The 20,547-nt window shown below is 49.0% G+C and overlaps 1 protein-coding gene across 1 annotated transcript; it reads left to right on the top strand.

Moving 5' to 3' along the window:
• The first annotated feature begins 503 nt into the window (after positions 1 to 503).
• LOC124703746 (ATP-dependent Clp protease proteolytic subunit-related protein 2, chloroplastic-like) lies at positions 504 to 3,847 on the top strand. Its single transcript, XM_047235975.1, has 9 exons — positions 504 to 632; positions 696 to 792; positions 888 to 960; positions 1,683 to 1,803; positions 1,879 to 2,016; positions 2,726 to 2,842; positions 2,932 to 3,000; positions 3,104 to 3,199; positions 3,486 to 3,847. The coding sequence occupies exons 1-9, from the start codon at positions 504 to 506 to the stop codon at positions 3,639 to 3,641; spliced, it is 996 nt and encodes a 331-aa protein (XP_047091931.1). The 3' UTR covers positions 3,642 to 3,847.
• Positions 3,848 to 20,547: the final 16,700 nt, after the last annotated feature.

Below are 20,547 nucleotides of genomic sequence, written 5' to 3'. Positions count from 1 at the left end.
ACTGGAAGCAGTCGTGCTCATGTGCCAAAGTCATATGGCATGTCCAAAAAAGACAATCCAAATGTGGCAAATCTGATCAAGGGATGCGCCAATCTTGGCGCAAAAAGTATACCATCTTCGCTTCCCCCCCTTCGTTAGAGCATCTCCACTAGTCTCCCCGAGAAGCCCCCACGACCACTTTTTTTCATCCGGACGGCGATAAACGGCCCAGTCAGGCCCCCGGTTCCTCGTTTTGGTCCGGATGTGAGCCTATTTTCGTCCGGACTCCCCATGTCATCCTCGGTTTCCCGGGGGTCTCCCGGGACCCGGATGAAGCTAAACCAACCGCCCACACCCACGTGTCTCCTCTTTCGTCCGGATTCCCCGAGCCATCCTCTTTTTCCCCGAGAAACGCCGCTTGGGGAGTACACGATTGGGAAACTACTCCTCCCCACGCCAAATCTTCCTCCAATCCGGACGAAAATTTCGCCGGATTTGGATGTGGGGAGTGCCAACGAGTGGGGATGCTCTTATCCGTTCAGGCGCTCACGGCCACTCCGCAGACCTGCTCCAATGGCGCTGCCCCGGACGGCGCCCGCCAACTCCTCCTGCTTCCACCCGCGAGCCCTCGCCAGCCCGGCCTCCTCCCTCAGGTCAGCTTGCGCCTTCGCCTCCCCATCTTCACCCGTACCCTCCTCTCATCCCCTAAACCCTAGCTAACCCGATCCCCATCCTCTCTCCTCTGTCTCCGTTTCCCATTTTGCAGCGTCGGCACCAAGGTCTTCGTCGGACTGAAGGCGCAGACCAGGCTCGGTGAGCACGAAATCAAACTGAACCGTTCGAATTTACTATGGGGTTGTCTTTCTGGTGGTTCATTTTGGTTTGGGGGTTTGGAAATGCTGCCGCAGGCTCGTCGGAGTCGTCGTGCCCCAATGTCAACGCCCGGTTCTACACCGCCGTCAACCGGAGGGTCTCACTGGGGTACGTGCTCTCTGATCCTTGGTATCAATAACAATACGATTGTGTGAATGATTTGGAAGTTGGTGTGTCGTTATATGTGATGGAGTGCTACACGTTCGTCAGGTGCTATCTTCAGTCTCCATTTTCGGTTCTAGCTAGCTAGTTATGCTTGCCCAGGCAGTTCATGTAATTATCAGGCAGTCACGGTTTGTGTCGAAATACTTGTAGGCTTTCTTTATCATGTGAAAGGATGGTTTTAAGTTTTGATTGCGTCGAGTTGTTGTGTACATTGGCAACCTTTATGCTTATTTTCAATGGATGGACGATATGGAGAAAATGTTGTTCAGTTCGTAAAAACAATTGTTTTGCGTGTACACCAAGATGGGAGCTATCAGTCAAGTAACAAAGAATTGCTTAATTTGCGATCGTTCTATCAAAAGACCACAGATTTTTCAAAGTTTGCTTTTTTTTTTGTTTCGAAATGGAGGCTGAAACCCCCGGCCTCTGCATCAAAATGATGCACACAACCTGTTTTATTTAGATTATTCAACAGAGCCTTACAAAGGAAATACAAAGATCAACCCGAAGCCACCTCACTAGCGACAACTTTCACATCACCTACAAGCTTGATGAAGATCAATATTTTTGATAGCTAATTACTCAATATCATAAAAAAAACTGTGGTTTTCTGTACACATTTGTCCCCTTAAATACCTAATCCTACTTGTATTCACACTTATTAGGTTATCGAACAAGAGAGCTACCAGGGCACGTATTTCAATGATGCCTGTTGGTACACCACGGGTACCTTACAGAACGCCTGGTGAAGGAACCTGGCAATGGCTTGACATATGGAATGCTTTAGTAAGAGATCACAATACCTAATGCAATGCTTAATTCCATAACACCTGTGGAGTAATTTTCATCTTCTTTATGCAGTATCGTGAACGTATTATCTTCATTGGGGACACTATCGATGAAGAATTTAGTAACCAACTATTGGCAAGCATGCTGTATCTAGACAGTGTTGATGACTCAAAAAAGATTCTTCTATACATCAACGGTCCAGGAGGCGATGTAAGAACTTAACGACACTACCATTTTGTTCTTTTCGGTTGTCCTTCTTTTATGTCACTTGTTTTGTAAATATTGGTTCATGTTCCTATGTCCTGCATGCTGTACTATCTTCTAAATAATTTGGAATCCAAGGTGATGTCCTCATAGTTTATCTTGAAAAGATAAAATTGTGATGAACTGGTCATATCTAAGGGTAGGTGGTTTAGTAAGTACAGAATTTTCTGTACTTCTGTATCTTGTGCTGAGCTATATTTGCTGTCCTACTCTCTTATGGGACAAAACTAGCACGGAAACTTGTATGGCTATGAAATGAAAATACACATTCTGGAAAAAGTGCATCTTATTGTAGTGTGATCATCTTGGAGGCAAAATCAAGTGATGATGATATATAACAATATTCCGTATGTAGTAGCTCTAATTGTTTGGAAAGCTCATTGGAAATTAAACTTCATTACAAAATGGCATGTGAATGCACCTTCATATTGATGGCGATGATGAGAACTGCTGTTAAATGCACCAGGAAGACTTTATAATCTGTTGTTTCAGTGTACCATATTGCTTGTTAATATATGTTTATTTTGATGCTCCGGAATGGCTACCAAAGCTATTGAAGTGTCTCACCGAACACATACTCCTAGCTAACTCATGCCACTTAATAATTTTTTTCTAGGTGAGGCTTTCTAATTTTTTTTGTTTAACGATATTGCAGCTTACACCATGCATGGCATTATATGATACCATGCTAAGCCTAAAAAGTCCTATTGGTACTCATTGCCTGGGCTTTGCATTCAACTTGGCAGGATTCATTCTTGCAGCTGGTCAGAAGGTATGGGTAGTTAAATACATACTCCTTTCTGCACTTTGTTTATTTTTTGATGCCCACTATAATTTTTTGCACTATTTTATACAATTTAGGGTTCACGTACTGGTATGCCTCTTTGCCGGGTTTCACTTCAATCACCTGCTGGAGCAGCTCGAGGCCAGGTCTGGGCTTAGCAGAAGCTTCCCAATCATTTTTCTGTTAAAAGTCTGTTAAGTGTGCAGTTATTATTGAAGTGGCTTATTGTACACTTATATTTCCCTACAGGCTGATGATATAGAAAATGAAGCTAACGAACTTAATCGGATCAAAAACTATCTTTATGGCAAGTTAGCAGAGCACACAGGTCATTCTGTTGATCAGGTAAGCATTTTGTGTTGGATGTTCTAGTTATTTTGTCCGTCATCATCTGCTAGGCCGCTACTCTAGTTTAGCTTTCAGTTAAAAGCCTTTTGGTGTGTCCTGCTTACTTTCACTGTGCCTATGGCTTTGATTCCTTCTTTTTTTTCACATATCGTATTAAATCAAAAAACAGATGTGCAGTATCATCTTTGTACTTCCCTATATGTGCAACTATGGTTGGTCTGTCTCTGCAGTTGCAATCCTAAGCATTCCTATGGTGTAACTTTTTTAATTATTCTGGTGGCAGGTTCATGAGGACCTATCCAGGGTGAAGCGCTTCGATGCTGAAGGAGCCCTCGAATACGGAATCATCGACCGTATCGTTAGGCCATCTCGGATCAAGAAAGAGGGCGGCTCGACCACTGGTCAAAAGAAGGATCTGCGAAACCTGGGGCTTGGTTAAAGATAGATGTTATCTTGTGTATCAGAGTTAGCGTTAGACTGCCACTAGTTTCCACGTTTGATCTTGCTTTGGAACCTTGATGCTTCCTTTTACCAGTTCATGTGGAGGCATGAGATTTAGTAGTTTGTTGTCTCCAGTTCCCCTAGACTTCAGGCAACAACATCAGGCAGAGGTGATCCGTGGCAGCATTTGTTTTTTTTTCCTTACATAGCAAGAAAACGCTGCATACATTTTTAAAATCCTTTGGAGAATGTGGCTGGAGCGCAATCAGCAATATTCCCTCTGAATCTTTTCAGTAAGGTTTGGTGTGTCTGAAAGACCACCGGTGAAAAGAGGGAATCTGGGAAACCTGGGGCTTGCCTAATAATAGATGTTAGCTAGCGCATCAGAAGTTACCGTTAGACTGCCATTGTTATCCATGTTTGATTCTGCTTTGAAATCTTGATGCTTCTATTATTCCGTTTATGTGGCGCTATGAGATTTTGTTCTTTGTTTCCTCTAGTGTCCCTATACTTTAAGACAACAAACAACATTCAGAACTGCTATGGATGGTACTAGTTTTTTATGTCTTTGTACTTTCATGCATCCGAGTAACTCGCCGCGAACATTTTACAAACCCACTTCAGAATGTGGTTGGAGCAATCAGCAATGCTCTGTCAGAATCTTTTTTAGGATTGGGGTTTGCTGTTGTCTGCAATATGCCAACTGCGTGCCAACTGACAGCATCGCCAGATGCATATTGGCATATTGCTCGGCAAGTGAGCGTTGAGAAAGACCAAATGAAGCAAGGGGGAGAAACCCTTAGCTGCAACGATCTCGCAGCAATCATCATGTCAGGTGCCCACGTTTGGTCAATGCTTGACAACAGATTGAAGGTTTATCATTGGGGCAACAAGCAGCTTTCAACGGAGCAAACACTGATGGTGGTTGAGCAACGGAACGAGATCCGGTGACATGCCTGTCACCAATGAACAGTAACCGTAACATGCGTCTAGTTTTATGCCGTTGGATTAAGAATCGTCGGTCAGATGAACATGCTACAGTGTATATGCTACAGTACGTGAACTACAGGGGCATCCACATTGTATATGCTACAGTGCTCATGCTACAGGACTGTCTACAGTGACTCGCTACAGTCCGACAACAAGTTCGCTCATTTTTGATCCAACGGCCCAAAGTGCATGTCATAACACTGTTCATTGGTGACATGCTATGGGCATGTCACCGGATCCGTGTCCTTGAGCAACGCGCAGGCGCACCGTGCATTATTGACGGTGGAATGATTGATTGATTGATGCTGGCTGGTTGGTAGGCCGAGCATGATTAGCTACTTGCAAAACGCATGCTTGACATGCGTGGGTTATCACCAAGAGCGCTGACAGAGTCCCCAACAGACGTGCAACTTTGCCACCGGGACGGCGAGCTAGGAAGCTCTCAGGTGCAAGACGATGCCTTTGTAGGGAACAGCCATCTACTTTCCTTCTCCTTAGTCTTCAAGGGTGAGTGCTGCGCCTATAAGTCAAGTTCGAGCTGTTTGATCTTTGCAGGTGCCTGGTTTAAGAGTCTAGTTGAAGTTCTGTGGTGTAGTGGCGGTGCCAGCTGGGTGGAAGGGTGATATGGGTGCAGGTGGAACCACCCCACCCCATACGCATACCCATCTCCTTCGATCTTTCCCGTTATTCGTACTTATATCCGACAACAGATAAAAGTTTTTTCCATACCTGTAACCTGACAAGGTTAATGGATACCCGCGGGTAAAAAGACCTGGGTTTACAACTATCAAATTGACCAGAAAATAGTCTTAAACAACAATAAGTTACTAGTATAATTTATAAACAATAGCTAATTATAAGCATCAACACATACTTATGAATAATATGATATTGTAAATAGCTAGTAGTACATTCTCATAAACAAAACCCTTTCCCTAAACATCAACACATCAGGATGTGATGACGTAAAGAAACTTTTGACTGCGACAGTCATAGGACAGAGGTGAAGCAATCCTAACACGTGTATTTTGAAAAAAAATCAGAATTATGAGAAAAAAGAAATTAGTTGCCCTTTTGTATAGTACTTATGGTACGGCGCATACATTCAGGTTCAGGTTCAGGTTGAGGCAGCTCCAGGGCCTGAAAGTTTAGATGGACGCCTGAAGGCTGTGTCTTGGAGCAGAAAGTTTGAGTTTGGAGCGCGCACCGACGCACTTGCTGGGTGCAGCAGTGAATACAACCGTGCAGTTGGTGCTTGCTGGCTGGCTGACTCGGGCGTGTACGCAAAGGCAGGCAGCGCATGCGCATGGCCGGGGCACGGCGGCGAGGGATCGACCGGTCACTGACGCAGAGGGCTCTTGGCAAGAGGATGGCGAGGCGGCGTGTGCGCAGAGATGTCCGGTGGATAGGATAGATACATCCGGACAGGCACGCACGATCACGCGCAGCTCGATCAGAATTCAGATCGAGTATGGAGCCGGCCTCGAGGCTTGCTCTCTGGCCAGAGACGAGCATCGGCGGTCGTCGACGTGTAGCACGCGAGGCATGCACGGTGTGCTGTGCAGGGAAGGGATATCGATCGACTGCGAAGCGTAGCGAAGCGACAACACTTGTCTGGCGACGCACGAACTCGGGTCGGCTCGGGTTTCTGTTTCTGTCTCTGGGTTAGTATTGCCATGTCCTGATCCTGATCGCGCCCCGTCTGTTCACGCACGCACGTCAAAGATTCGCTCGCTCCGCCGCCCGGCCTTAGTTAACACAGACTTGCATACGTACGTACGTGCAGGGTCGTTGTCGGCAGCACGACGTCCACATCCCAGCGACTGATGTATGATACGATGATTCCCTATACAATTCCACACCCGGCCGGCCGAGGTCACACAGCCAGCAAACGCCAAGCAATCCAGAAAGCCACATCATTTCCCAACCACAAGCACAAGATGCCGCCATAATCTTCCATGACCGAAATCGGCTCGATGGATGTCACAGGGGCGAGAGGGCCTCCAAGTGATTTCCCTCCCCGTCGACGACACATAGGGATGGCGCGGTGTTATATTGTGATCCAAATTCATATTTTAAAAGACGCTAATTTCTGACGAGCGGAGCGAGACCCGTCGCTGGTAGGGTTGGGCTGAAGTACGGATCGATGCCATCGCCTATATATACCTCTTGTAAGCTGCCGGCTAGGGTTTATCAGAATATAAGATAACCACCGGCATTTGTAAACACTTTTCGATATAGTGAAGTTTTGCTGGCTGGCGCTCGTGGTTTTTTTTCCCTTCTGTGTTGAAAAGGGTTTTCCACGTTAAATCTTATGTCTCCGCTGCATTTTCTTTTATCGTTCTTCGTTATTTGCTTGTCTCATTTATAACACGTGTGATTGACGAGAGGGATTTCCAAGGGATTAGGGTTCCTTCCCCGCTGCCACGCAGGGCGACGTGAGAGGGCCTCCAGGGCTATAATGAGTGAAGTTTCAGAATGTATGGATTGAGAGGAAAAAGGGCTTGCTCACAACAGTTGACAAAATGCACATGACACAATCCTTCATAAGATGGCTATTTTTCACCATGTGTGCTACCCCTAATACAAGTTAATTTTTTGGCACCACCGTGGACCCCGGTGTTCAGTTCTCTAGCGCCATCCCTGCTCAGAACGATCGTAAAAACGCAAGGATCTACATATGCAGGCGGTGGTAATGGGACAAATAGTATTGTGCGACTAGATGATGCAATGTGTTAGAGGCAGAAGAGCAATATTTAGCCATTAGGACATCTTTCAACGGGTCGACGCATTTCGGACGTCCAAAATATCCGCGCGCATCCGTTTGCGTCGGTCAGCGGATGCCGAATGATGATTGTGCCTTTGGGTCGCAACCCCAGCGGCCCGACACATTCCGTTTGGTGAGGCCGGAATGTGATGAAGATATTTCTATTCCTCTAGATGTGAAGAGAGCAAGAGGAAGTGATTTCTATTCCTCTAGAATGCCGCTTGATATCATAGATTTCTATGGTAGACACGATTGAGATATTCACATTTCTACGTAGAAGCGATATTTTGAAATTAGTGCAACATGTTCAAACAAATTAAACTTACAAACTACAAAAAAATAAGTTCACACTTTTGAACTACCTACTTCTTCTTTGAAGTCCCCACCTCGTCATCCTCACAGAGACGCTTCCTGCTCGTCACCTCCTACGAAGAGGTACCGGCGGTCGATGCGTCCGACGAACTTGAATCCCCCTCCGATGAGTGCTCATTGGGGTCTTCGTCGTCGTTTAGGAACGGATGATGAGCCTGCGCCTGCGCCCTCGCCCGGGCCCTTTCCTCCTTCCTTGCCGCTGCCTCCTCCGCCTCCAGGCGTGCCTACCTTGCATCTTCATCTTCTTCCTTCACCTCCTCCTCGTCCTGGCCGTCGTGGCCAACGTCAGCCCCCTCCTTGATGACGGCATCCCCCTCCCCATCCTACCCGTCGTCCACGACCGCATCCCCCTCCTCCTCACCGTCCGTCGGCGGGGAGCTAGAGTTGCGTGGCGTGGTAGCTCTATCCCACCAATGCTGCCATCCTGGGGGCTTCCCCTCGCTATCGATGTCCGATGGCAACGATAGGTTGCTCATGTCACGCCGGTTGGAGATGAAGATGAATGGCAGGCCGGTTGGAGATGAATTAGCGCAGACGCATGGGTATTATTGAGCGGGGATTAATGGCGGTGCGTATAACAAAGAGGGCTGCAGTTGCTCTTCCGCGGCGGTTCGGCACTCCATTCCGGCGGTTCGTGTGTCGATTGACGCGATTGCCACTCCGGCGGTTGCCCTCCCGGCAGTTGTTGTGCTTAATTCGCGCCGGCTCGAGCCAGGGTCGCTGCCAGGCGGGCCCGTGGGAGAAGCGAGCGGACGCTCGACGCGACCGTGCAGCGTCCGCGGAGACACAGACGCGCCGCATATTAGCGCCGCGTTTGCGTCTCCGCGGACGGCCCGGACATTATGCGTCGCCCCGCTGGAGCAAGGTGCAAGCGTATTCCCGGTCCGCGCGGATGCAAACGATCGTGTCGCCCCGTTGGTGATGTCCTTAGAGCATCTCCAACAGACGCTGCAAAAGCCGCGCGCGGGCGCCCGCGCGAAGCTCCAGCAGACGCAGGAAAAAGGCGCGCACGCTAAAAACTTTACCGCGCGCACGTTTGCGCTATTCCGAGCAGGAAAGTTGCCGCGTGTGCTGCCGCGCACGCTATAAATGCGGCACGCGTGGACACGCCAACCGGCTGAACATTCCACGCGCCGCTCCGTCTCTGTCTCTCTCCCCAATTCTCTCTCCCCCCACCGACGCTCCATCTCTATCCCGCCGACGCTCCGCCTCTGCGCCTCCGTCCGAAGATGCCTCCGCGCCGCCGCTCTGCCTCCGGCTACCACGGCGTTCGGGCGCGGCCGAGCGGCCGCTTCGACACGGAAATCTGCTCTGGCGACGAGCGGATCCGCCTCGGTACGTTCGATACGGCGCACGAGGCGGTGCGGGCGTACGACGCCGTCGCCTCGGCCGCTCCTGCCGGACGATGAACTTTCATGACGTCTGGACGCGGGAGCAGGCGGAGCAGCTGGCGCCCCCGTCACCGGTCATCACGCTCGAGCGGCAGCGCCGCCAACGGGAGCTGGAGCAGCGCCTCCTCATCGCCGAGCGCGACGAGGCCCTCCGCCTCGAGTGTGCGCGCCAATTCTCTGAAGACGTCGCCGCCACGGAAGCCTTCTACGCGCAGAAGGAGGAGGAAAGGCGGTGGCGAAGGCGAAAAAGAAAGCGAGCCACGAGAAGCGCTGCGCTGAGTCCGCAGCGAGGAAGGCGGCGATGGTAGAGAAGGCGGCGAGGAAGGAGGAGGAGAAGAAAAACGGCGCATGGCCGTCCACCATCGTCCTCTCCTCCTCCTCCTCCTCCTCCTCCTCCTCCTCCTTCGAGTGGACTTCGACGCCGGTGTCGGAGACGACTCCGAGCACCCACTCCTCGGACTTCGACTGGGACTCGGAGTAGACTTCGAGTGTAGTTTAAATAAAATGTCGCTAATGTCGAACTTTCAATATATTTCGTAATTTTTCGTGTTTTATTTGTTTTGTTTGATTTATATTTCGAACGAAAACGATCCAACTAGCCGTTTAGGCCGCGCCGCGCGGTGCATAATGGCGCGCCCGGCGGAGGAGCACTTTTCCCGCCCGAGCACGCGCGGCAAAATGGCGCTTTCGACGGGCAACTTTCACGCGAACGCGCGGTATCTGTTTACAGCGGGGTCCAAACTACATATAGCGCGCCGATTTTTGGAGCGTCTGTTGGAGATGGTCTTAGGCCATGATACAATACAAGTTGCTTAGACGGGTGCCTACGAGGGCAGACTATGCTCTCTCTTTTTTTTTTGACCTTGGCAGACTATGCTCTTAGAAGCACGACAAAAGGTGTACTAAATTGTGAATATACTTTTTGATAGAACATACATTTACATGTTCTCAATAGAAGTAGCCAAAGCGTAGCGCAATTCAAGTCGAAATTAAGTTGCCGAGAAAAATAGTTGGTGGACCATGGCAACTTCCATGTGGCATTTTGTTTTTCCAAAACTGTCATCGACCGTACAATTAAAGATTGAAAGGTCGGTAATGCGTTCCGGGGGTAAAATTCTCATGTTTATAGTCCTTATAATTTTAGTAATTATTTAAACCAATATTATATTCAAATTTACACGCTTGACTTAAGACATGCCATGGTACAGTATCAATTTGTGATACGGAGAGAGATCTATATGGTCCAAACCAGTAAGATGAAATCTTGACAACCCAACACCACCCTTGGTTTTTGGTTGTGTGGAATTCATGGAAAAAAATAGCGCGCTATTCCAATGCTAATAGCACGCTATAGCATATCCGGAGAGCCAACGCTACGCTATTTCGGCGCTATAGCGTGCTATTCGCGTTAATAGCATGCTAATAGCATATTTTTAGACCCACGCTATTTTATTATAGCGCGCTATTTTTTTCCTTGGTGGAATTGTGGAAAGAAATGCCACTCCTGTTTCTTGTTAAGAGAAAAATCCTGAATCCCTTTCCGTTGCCGCACGGAGGGCAGCAGTATAGTAGCGGGGCCGGCACCGGCACCGGCACCGGGCGCGGCGCGGGTGCTGTAAATTCCCGGCGTCCCACCTGTATTGCCGCCAGCCCTTCTGGTTGTCTCTAAGCACGTAGCTACGCAACAGTGGCGATCGATCGATCTATCGAAACTACGGACCGCGGCATGAATGGCATCCCTATTTGGCCTGCATTTCCCTGTGCTCGATCGATCACTCGCTGATCAATCCACACAAGATTAATGACTAGCCTGTCGGTTTATAGTCAATGTATTTGTAGGCCTAGCTTCTTTTGAACTATTAATGGCCGGTCAGCGGCGGCGATGGACGATGTCCGTCGAACAAAACTACATATGGCTCGCGGCGATGCATGCACGCTATGCAGCCGCAGCGAAGAGAGCAGGAGACAGGCAGGGCATGGATGCCTGGAGCCGGCGGCGGCGCAGACACGCACGTCGTCGATCTGATCTGATCTGATCGATCAGTCTCGGCCGGCATATATCTGATGTCTGATGACGACGTACGACGTCGACCCTGCCGCGCGCGCGCGAGCGACACGACCGATCAGCGCAAAAGCGGGCTATAGAGCTAGCTCCGACCGGACAGCAGCCAGCAGGCCGGATATGTACGTGCGTGCGTGCGCAGCGATCGATGGAGCTTCGTCGTCGTCGGCTATGGCGCCCGCCCGAAAGTTGAAACTGTAGCCGAGCTCTGTCTGCACTCGGATGGCCGCACGTATATATCTCTCTCGGCAGCGGCTGCTGTGCATACGAGCTAGCGTGCATGCATGCATGGGTACGTGCGTACTAGGTAGGGGTCCGGGCCACCGATGGAATGCCTCACTTCATGCATCCATCCATGCTCCCCCGTCGATCAATCACTCGCCGTGGGGTCAGGCCATGGACGGCCAGCTGGCCTACTCAATCCTTTCCCCTAATCTCATTGAGAACTATTCCCTCGGTTTCATGATTCTTATAATTTTTAAATTCAATTTGAACTAAAACCACTCACTACGGGAAAATCAGGCGCTGCCGTGCAGCCAAGCTTTGCCGTGAGCTGCTGCACGGCAAAGATTTCTTTGCCGTGCGTAGCAAGAAGAGCCCACGGCAACGCAAAAATGCACGGCAAAGAATGAGAGCAGCGCACGGCAAAGAAACATAGCACGGCAAAGAAAGATATGGCGCACGGCAAAGTAGTTCCTCACGGCAAAGAATGGGAGCAGCGCACGGCAAAGATTTGAAGACGCGCAAAGACCCCGCAAGCCGCACGGCAAAGAAACAGGCGCACGGCAAAGGCAAAAATGCACTGCCGTGCCCGCCCCTTTGCCGTGCAGACAGACAAGTTGCACGGCAAAGGGTCCTTTGCCGTGCGCTTCTCCCTTTGCCGTGCGCCAATATACATTTTATTTGTTTTTCTAACTATTTTATTTCATCTACTACTTATATTTATTTTGTTAATTAGTTTTTCTTTTTGATGACTATTTATTACACTATGTGAAATACAAAATTAGTCTCCATGCTCATCCCCCACATATATCAGGGTTCCGGTGCTCCGGCGGCCGTCCCCCTCCTTCCCCCCAAAACAAGTGGGACGGCGGGTCTACCCCCTAGATTTCTCCGCGCGAGGTTCCACCAATATACCTTTTCATAGGTTTAGGTTTGTTTAGTCCATGGACATATGGAAAACCATGTGTGGTACCCTTTGGCACAGTCTAGCCCCCGATATACCCGCGGCGGGACACTTCACCGTACACGTCCGAGAATCTGTTAAGTGTTATACATACCCGCGAGCTCGAGCCATTATCACATGATCGAGGGTGTGCCCGATCTCATCGGTTAGGGTTTGGTGTAGGGTTAGGGCTAGGGTCTAGGGGGTAGGGCTAGGGTTTAGGTTCAATGTAAGTATTTATGGTTAGGTATAGGTTTAGGGTTTAGGGTTAGGGTTAGGGTTAGGGTTTATGATGCATGGTTCTGCACTGCGGCGTCGTGGTTTAGGGTTTTAGAGGGGTTTTAGTGCTCGAAGCCTCCCGGCTTAGGGTTTAGGGTTTAGGGGAGATACTTTTGCACCATTAGACCTTGCACCACACTTTGACACATATCATAGGCCCACATGCAAGGTTTGGTGGGGTTCCGGTGCTCCGGCGGTCGTTCTCCCCCTCCTCCCCCAAAACAACGGAACGTGTGCCCCGGCGGGTCTACCCCCTAGATTTCTCCGCGCGAGGGTGCACCAATGTAACTTTTCATTCTTTTAGGTTTGTTTAGGACATATACACATGGAGAACCAAGATTGGGACCCTTTGGCACATACATACCCGCAGCTCGAGCCATTATCACATGATCGAGGGTGTGCCTGATCTACTGGTTAGGGTTTGGTGTAGGGTTAGTGCTAGGGTCTAGGGGGTAGGGCTAGGGTTTAGGTTCAATGTAAGTATTTATGGTTAGGTATAGGTTTAGGGTTTAGGGTTAGGGTTAGGGTTTATGATGCATGGTTCTGCAGTACTGCGCGTCGTGGTTTAGGGTTTTAGAGGGGTTTTAGTGCTCGAAGCCTCCCAGCTTTAGGGTTTAGGGGAGATACTTTTGCACCATTAGACCTTGCACCACACTTTGACACATATCATAGGCCCACATGCAAGGTTTGGTGGGGTTCCGGTGCTCCGGCGGTCGTTCTCCCCCTCCTCCCCCCAAAACAGCGGAACGTGTGCCCCGACGGGTCTACCCCCTAGATTTCTCCGCGCGAGGGTGCACCAATGTAACTTTTCATTCTTTTAGGTTTGTTTAGGACATATACACATGGAGAACCAAGATTGGGACCCTTTGGCACATACATACCCGCAGACTCGAGCCATTATCACATGATCGAGGGTGTGCTCGATCTACCGGTTAGGGTTTGGTGTAGGGTTAGGGCTAGGGTCTAGGGGGTAGGGCTAGGGTTTAGGTTCAATGTAAGTATTTATGGTTAGGTATAGGTTTAGGGTTTAGGGTTAGGGTTAGGGTTTATGATGCATGGTTCTCGGTACCGCGCGTCGTGGTTTAGGGTTTTAGAGGGGTTTTAGTGCTTGAAGCCTCCCAGCTTAGGGTTTAGGGTTTAGGGGAGATACTTTTGCACCATTAGACCTTGCACCACACTTTGACACATATCATAGGCCCACATGCAAGGTTTGGTGGGGTTCCGGTGCTCCGGCGGTCGTTCTCCCCCTCCTCCCCCCAAAACAAGCGGAACGTGTGCCCCGGCGGGTCTACCCCCTAGATTTCTCCGCGCGAGGGTGCACCAATGTAACTTTTCATTCTTTTAGGTTTGTTTAGGACATATACACATGGAGAACCAAGATTGGGACCCTTTGGCACATACATACCCGCAGCTCGAGCCATTATCACATGATCGAGGGTGTGCTCGATCTACTCGGTTAGGGTTTGGTGTAGGGTTAGGGCTAGGGTCTAGGGGGTAGGGCTAGGGTTTAGGTTCAATGTAAGTATTTATGGTTAGGTATAGGTTTAGGGTTTAGGGTTAGGGTTAGGGTTAGGGTTTATGATGCATGGTTCCGCAGCCTACGGCGTCGTGGTTTAGGGTTTTAGAGGGGTTTTAGTGCTCGAAGCCTCCCGGCTTTAGGGTTTAGGGTTTAGGGGAGATACTTTTGCACCATTAGACCTTGCACCACACTTTTACACATATCATAGGCCCACATGCAAGGTTTGGTGGGGTTCCGGTGCTCCGGCGGTCGTTCCCCCCTCCTCCCCCCAAAACAGCGGAACGTGTGCCCCGACGGGTCTACCCCCCTAGATTTCTCCGCGCGAGGGTGCACCAATGTAACTTTTCATTCTTTTAGGTTTGTTTAGGACATATACACATGGAGAACCAAGATTGGGACCCTTTGGCACATACATACCCGCAGCTCGAGCCATTATCACATGATCGAGGGTGTGCCTGATCTACTGGTTAGGGTTTGGTGTAGGGTTAGGGCTAGGGTCTAGGGGGTAGGGCTAGGGTTTAGGTTCAATGTAAGTATTTATGGTTAGGTATAGGTTTAGGGTTTAGGGTTAGGGTTAGGGTTTATGATGCATGGTTCTGCAGCTGCGAGGCGTCGTGGTTTAGGGTTTTAGAGGGGTTTTAGTGCTCGAAGCCTCCCCGGTTTAGGGTTTAGGGTTTAGGGGAGATACTTTTGCACCATTAGACCTTGCACCACACTTTGACACATATCATAGGCCCACATGCAAGGTTTGGTGGGGTTCCGGTGCTCCGGCGGTCGTTCTCCCCCTCCTCCCCCAAAACAGCGGAACGTGTGCCCCGGCGGGTCTACCCCCTAGATTTCTCCGTGCGAGGGTGCACCAATGTAACTTTTCATTCTTTTAGGTTTGTTTAGGACATATACACATGGAGAACCAAGATTGGGACCCTTTGGCACATACATACCCGCAGCTCGAGCCATTATCACATGACCGAGGGTGTGCCTGATCTACTAGTTAGGGTTAGGTGTAGGGTTAGGGCTAGGGTCTAGGGTTTAGGGGAGCTACTTTTGCACCATTAGACCTTGAACCACACTTTGACACATATCATAGGTCCACATGCAAGATTTGGTGGGGTTCCGGTGCTCCGGCGGTCGTTCTCCCCCTCCTCCCCCAAAACAGCGGAACGTGTGCCCCGGCGGGTCTACCCCCTAGATTTCTCCGCGCGAGGGTGCACCAATGTAAATTTTCATTCTTTTAGGTTTGTTTAGGACATATACACATGGAGAACCAAGATTGGGACCCTTTGGCACATACATACCCGCAGCTCGAGCCATTATCACATGATCGAGGGTGTGCTCGATCTATCTGGTTAGGGTTAGGTGTAGGGTTAGGGCTAGGGTCTAGGGTTTAGGGGAGCTACTTTTGCACCATTAGACCTTGCACCACACTTTGACACATATCATAGGTCCACATGCAAGGTTTGGTGGGGTTCCGGTGCTCCGGCGGTCGTTATCCCCCTCCTCCCCCCAAAACAGCGCAACGTGTGCCCGGCGGGTCTACCCCCCTAGATTTCTCCGCGCGAGGGTGCACCAATGTAACTTTTCATTCTTTTAGGTTTGTTTAGGACATATACACATGGAGAACCAAGATTGGGACCCTTTGGCACATACATACCCGCAGCTAGAGCCATTATCACACGATCGAGGGTGTGCTCGATCTATCGGTTAGGGTTTGGTGTAGGGTTAGGGCTAGGGTCTAGGGGGCAGGGCTAGGGTTTAGGTTCAATGTAAGTATTTATGGTTAGGTATAGGTTTAGGGTTTAGGGTTAGGGTTAGGGTTTATGATGCATGGTTCTGCAGCTCCAGCGTCGTGGTTTAGGGTTTTAGAGGGGTTTTAGTGCTCGAAGCCTCCCCAGTTTAGGGTTTAGGGTTTAGGGGAGCTACTTTTGCACCATTAGACCTTGCACCACACTTTGACACATATCATAGGCCCACATGCAAGATTTGGTGGGGTTCCGGTGCTCCGGCGTTCGTTCTCCCCCTCCCCCCAAAACAACGGAACGTGTGCCCCGGCGGGTCTACCCCCTAGATTTCTCCGCGAGGGTGCACCAATGTAACTTTTCATTCTTTTAGGTTTGTTTAGGACATATACACATGGAGAACCAAGATTGGGACCCTTTGGCACATACATACCCGCAGCTCGAGCCATTATCACATGATCGAGGGTGTGCACTGATCTCATCGGTTAGGGTTAAGTGTAGGGTTAGGGCTAGGGTTTAGGGGCTAGGGCTAGGGTTTAGGTTAAAGGTAAGTATTTATGGTTAGGTATAGGTTTAGGGTTTAGGGTTAGGGTTAGGGTAATATATTTATGCGCAAACCTTTATTGATAAATGCACACATAAATCAACTTAAATATTTGAAATGCATGCTGAATTTTTTTGAAACCGAAAGCATGATACATACATTATTAACTAATACACATATTGAAAAAAACAGGTTTAATATAATGTAGAAATAGAAATGAATGTTGTTGATAATTAAAATGAAAAAATAAAAAAAAACCTTTGCCGTGCGCCGGCGCACGGCAAAGAAGCCTGCCGCACGGCAAAGCCCTGCCTGCGCACGGCAAAGCCCTGCCTGCGCACGGCAAAGACCTTCCGCACGGCAAAGCTGCTTTGCCGCACGGCAAAGGGCGGCGCACGGCAAAGGCTGCGGATAACACCTGGTCGGGATGCTCCCTGCCACACAAACGCATCTCACACACATCCCCGAGCCGCCACCCTCCTCTCCCCGCTCGACGCCGCCGCGCCCTACCCCGCCGCCGCCTCCCTCCTCTCCCCGCTCGACGCCGCCGCGCCTCTACCCCGCCGCCGCCACCCTCCTCTCTCGCTCGACGCCGCCGCGCCCTACCCCGCCGCCGCCTCCCTCCTCTCCCGCTCGACGCCGCCGCGCCCTACCCCGCCGCTGCCACCCTCCTCTCTCGCTCGACGCCGCCGCGCCCTACCCCGCCGCCGCCTCCCTCCTCTCTCCCACGTAGCCGCCGCCGCCGGCCCTCCCACGCAGCCGCCGCCGCCGGCCCTCCCAGGTATGTGGCCATCTTTTTTTTGTAAATATATATGTAAGTTCCATTTTAAATTTAGTTCTAGGATTACTTGAGAAATAAAAAACGAAACCATCTAGAGCATAAACAGCTTACCTAAATTCCTCTAGCATCAAATGAATATGACTCGCATACTTGGCTAAACCGTTAATTTAGTTCTAGGATTACTTGAGAAATAAAAATGATGGAGACACCGAGCTTGCTGTTGCTCGAGCTTGCCGTTGCCTGGCCGCAAGTGGCGCCCGACGCCGCGTGCGTGCCCGTACTCCTGTCTCGCCAATTTGCAAGAATAGAGTGCATATTCACCGTTGTTGAGCTAGCCATAGTTGAAGCAGCGTCGGGCCACCGAGTTAAAAGAACGAGCACCGCCACTCGCTATAGTGCTTTACTTTGTGTGGGTCCCCGTCCGCAACGGCAAGTACCATTAATGCCTCCTGCGCACTCGCACTAAGGGTGGACGTGTCGACCGACCGTTGTCTTGCCCGGCCACATGAGTGACCGCACGTATACACGCCATCCCGATTCACACCCCACTCATCTCGACCTCAAGCGCTCTGCTTGTGCTGGTACAACAAACTGTACAAGCGGCTTATGCAAAGGCTAAGCGGCCACACAATCTCGTTTTTTTATAAAAAAAAATCATATTTTTAAGTTTTTAAAAATTCTAAAAGATATTAAATAATATTTACATACAGTCAATAATGTATCCCACAAACATGTAAAATATCAATTTAAAATACTTTAAATTCTGAGGTACACAAAAATAACAAAAGTGTAGATGTGAGTTGTCATTTTCAAATCTCCAAAACATATCAGGTTTTGTCATTTTTTTCAAGGACAAAATAAAACGAAATTGGACAATCAAAACTCCATAGATAGCACCACTCCACCACTAAACTTCTTAGATGTAACATTGATGGCGTGTAACTCACACGTTCGTTGGGAACCCCAAGAGGAAGGTATGATGCGCACAGTAGCAAGTTTTCCCTCAAAAAGAAACCAAGGTTTAATCGAACCAGTAGGAGCCAAGAAGCACGTTGAAGGTTGATGGTCGCGAAATGTGATGCGGCGCAACACCAGGGATTCCGGCGCCAACGCGGAACCTGCACAACACAACCCAAGTACTTTGTCCCAACGAAACGAGTGAGGTTGTCAATCTCACCGGCTTGCTCGTAACAAAGGATTAAACGTATCGAGTGGAAGATGTTTGCAAAGAAAACAGTAAAACACAATTGCGATAGATTGTATGCTATGTAAAGAATAGGACCGGGGTCCACAGCTCACTAGAGGTGTCTCTCCCATAAGATAAAGCATGTTGGGTGAACAAATTACAGTCGGGCAATTGACAAATAGAGAAAGGCACAACAATGCATATACATGATATGATAAATATAGTGAGATTTAATTGGGCATTACGACAAAGTACATAGACCGCCATCCAACCGCATCTATGCCTAAAAGTCCACCTTCCGGTTATCATCCGAACCCCTCCAAGTATTAAGTTGCAAAGCAACGTGACAATTGCATTAAGTATGGTGCGTAATGTAATCAACAACTACATCCTTAGACATAGCATCAATGTTTTATCCCTAGTGGCAACAGCACATCACAACCTTAGAACCTACCGTCACGATCCCGTATTCAATGAAGGCATGAACCCACTATCGAGCATAAATACCCCTCTTGGAGTTAAGAGCAAAAACTTGGCCGGAGCCTCTACTAATAACGGAGAGCATGCAAGATCATAAACAACACATAAACAATAGATTGATAATCACCATAATCATAGTACTCTCTATCCATCGGATCCCGACAAACACAACATATAGTATTACGGATAGATGATCTTGATCATGTTAGGCAGCTCACAAGATCCAACAATGAAGCACAACAAGGAGAAGACGACCATCTAGCTACTCGCTATGGACCCATGGTCCAGGGGTGAACTACTCACTCATCACTCCGGAGGCGATCATGGCGATGAAGAGTCCTCCGGGAGATGAATCCCCTCTCCGGCAGGGTGCCGGAGGCGATCTCCCGAATCCCCCGAGATGGGATTCGCGGCGGCGGCGTCTCTCGTAAGGTTTTCCGTATCGTGGCTCTCGGTACTGGGGGTTTCGCGACGGAAGCTTTAAGTAGGCGGAGGGTCAACGCGGGGGGCCACACGAGGGGCCCAGGGGGTAGGTCGGCGCGGCCAGGGCTTGGGCCGCGCCGGCCACCCTTCTGGCCGCCTCGTGGCCCCACTTCGTTAGGTCTTCGGTCTTCTGGAAGCTTCGTGCAAAAATAGGACCCTGGGCGAAAGTTTCGTCCAATTCCGAGAATATTTCTTTACTAGGATTTCGAAACCAAAAACAGCAGAAACAAAGAATCGGCTCTTCGGCATCTTGTTAATAGGTTAGTTCCGGAAAATGCATAAATATGGCATATAATGTGCATAAAACATGTAGGTATCATCAATAAAGTAGCATGGAACATAAGAAATTATCGATACGTTGGAGACGTATCAGCATCCCCAAGCTTAGTTCTGCTCGTCCCGAGGAGGTAAAACGATAACAAAGATAATTTCTGAAGTGACATGCCATCATAATCTTGATCATACTATTTGTAAACATATGTAATGAATGCAGCGATCAAAGCAAAGGTAATGACATGAGTAAACAAGTGAATCATATGACAAAGACTTTTCATGAATAGTACTTCAAGACAAGCATCAATAAGTCTTGCATAAGAGTTAACTCATAAAGCAATAAATCAAAGTAAAGGTGTTGAAGCAACACATAGGAAGATTAAGTTTCAGCGGTTGCTTTCAACTTGTAACATGTATATCTCATGGATATTGTCAACATAAAGTAATATAACAAGTGCAATATGCAAATATGTAGGAATCAATGCACAGTTCACACAAGTGTTTGCTTCTTAGGTGGAAGGAGATAGGTAAACTGACTCAACAATAAAAGTAAAAGAAAGGTCCTTCAAGAGGAAAGCATCGATTGCTGTATTTGTGCTAGAGCTTTTATTTTGAAAACATGAAACAATTTTGTCAACGGTAGTAATAAAGCATATGAGTTATGAAAATTATATCTTACAAGTTGCAAGCCTCATGCATAGTATACTAATAGTGCCCGCACCTCGTCCTACTTAACTTGGACTACCGGATCTTCGCATGCCATGTTTCAACCAAGTGTCACAAAGGGGTACCTCCATGCCGCATGTACAAAGGTCTAAGGAGAATGCTCGCATTTCGGATTTCTCGCTTTTGATTATTCTCAACTTAGACATCCAT

The sequence above is a fragment of the Lolium rigidum genome, chromosome 1, assembly GCF_022539505.1.
Source record: "Lolium rigidum isolate FL_2022 chromosome 1, APGP_CSIRO_Lrig_0.1, whole genome shotgun sequence".
Classification (NCBI taxonomy): Eukaryota; Viridiplantae; Streptophyta; class Magnoliopsida; order Poales; family Poaceae; genus Lolium; species Lolium rigidum.
The sequence above is the reverse complement of the archived record's forward strand: the minus strand, read 5'-3'. Positions and strand labels throughout refer to the sequence as shown.

Bases quoted from the DNA above. Each gene is read 5' to 3' on its own strand.
- LOC124703746 (XM_047235975.1), top strand. From the start codon at position 504: ATGCTCTTATCCGTTCAGGCGCTCACGGCCACTCCGCAGACCTGCTCC. The intron at 1,804-1,878 runs GTAAGAGATCAC...TTCTTTATGCAG, and splicing joins TTGACATATGGAATGCTTTA to TATCGTGAACGTATTATCTT. The intron at 2,843-2,931 runs GTATGGGTAGTT...TATACAATTTAG, and splicing joins TTCTTGCAGCTGGTCAGAAG to GGTTCACGTACTGGTATGCC.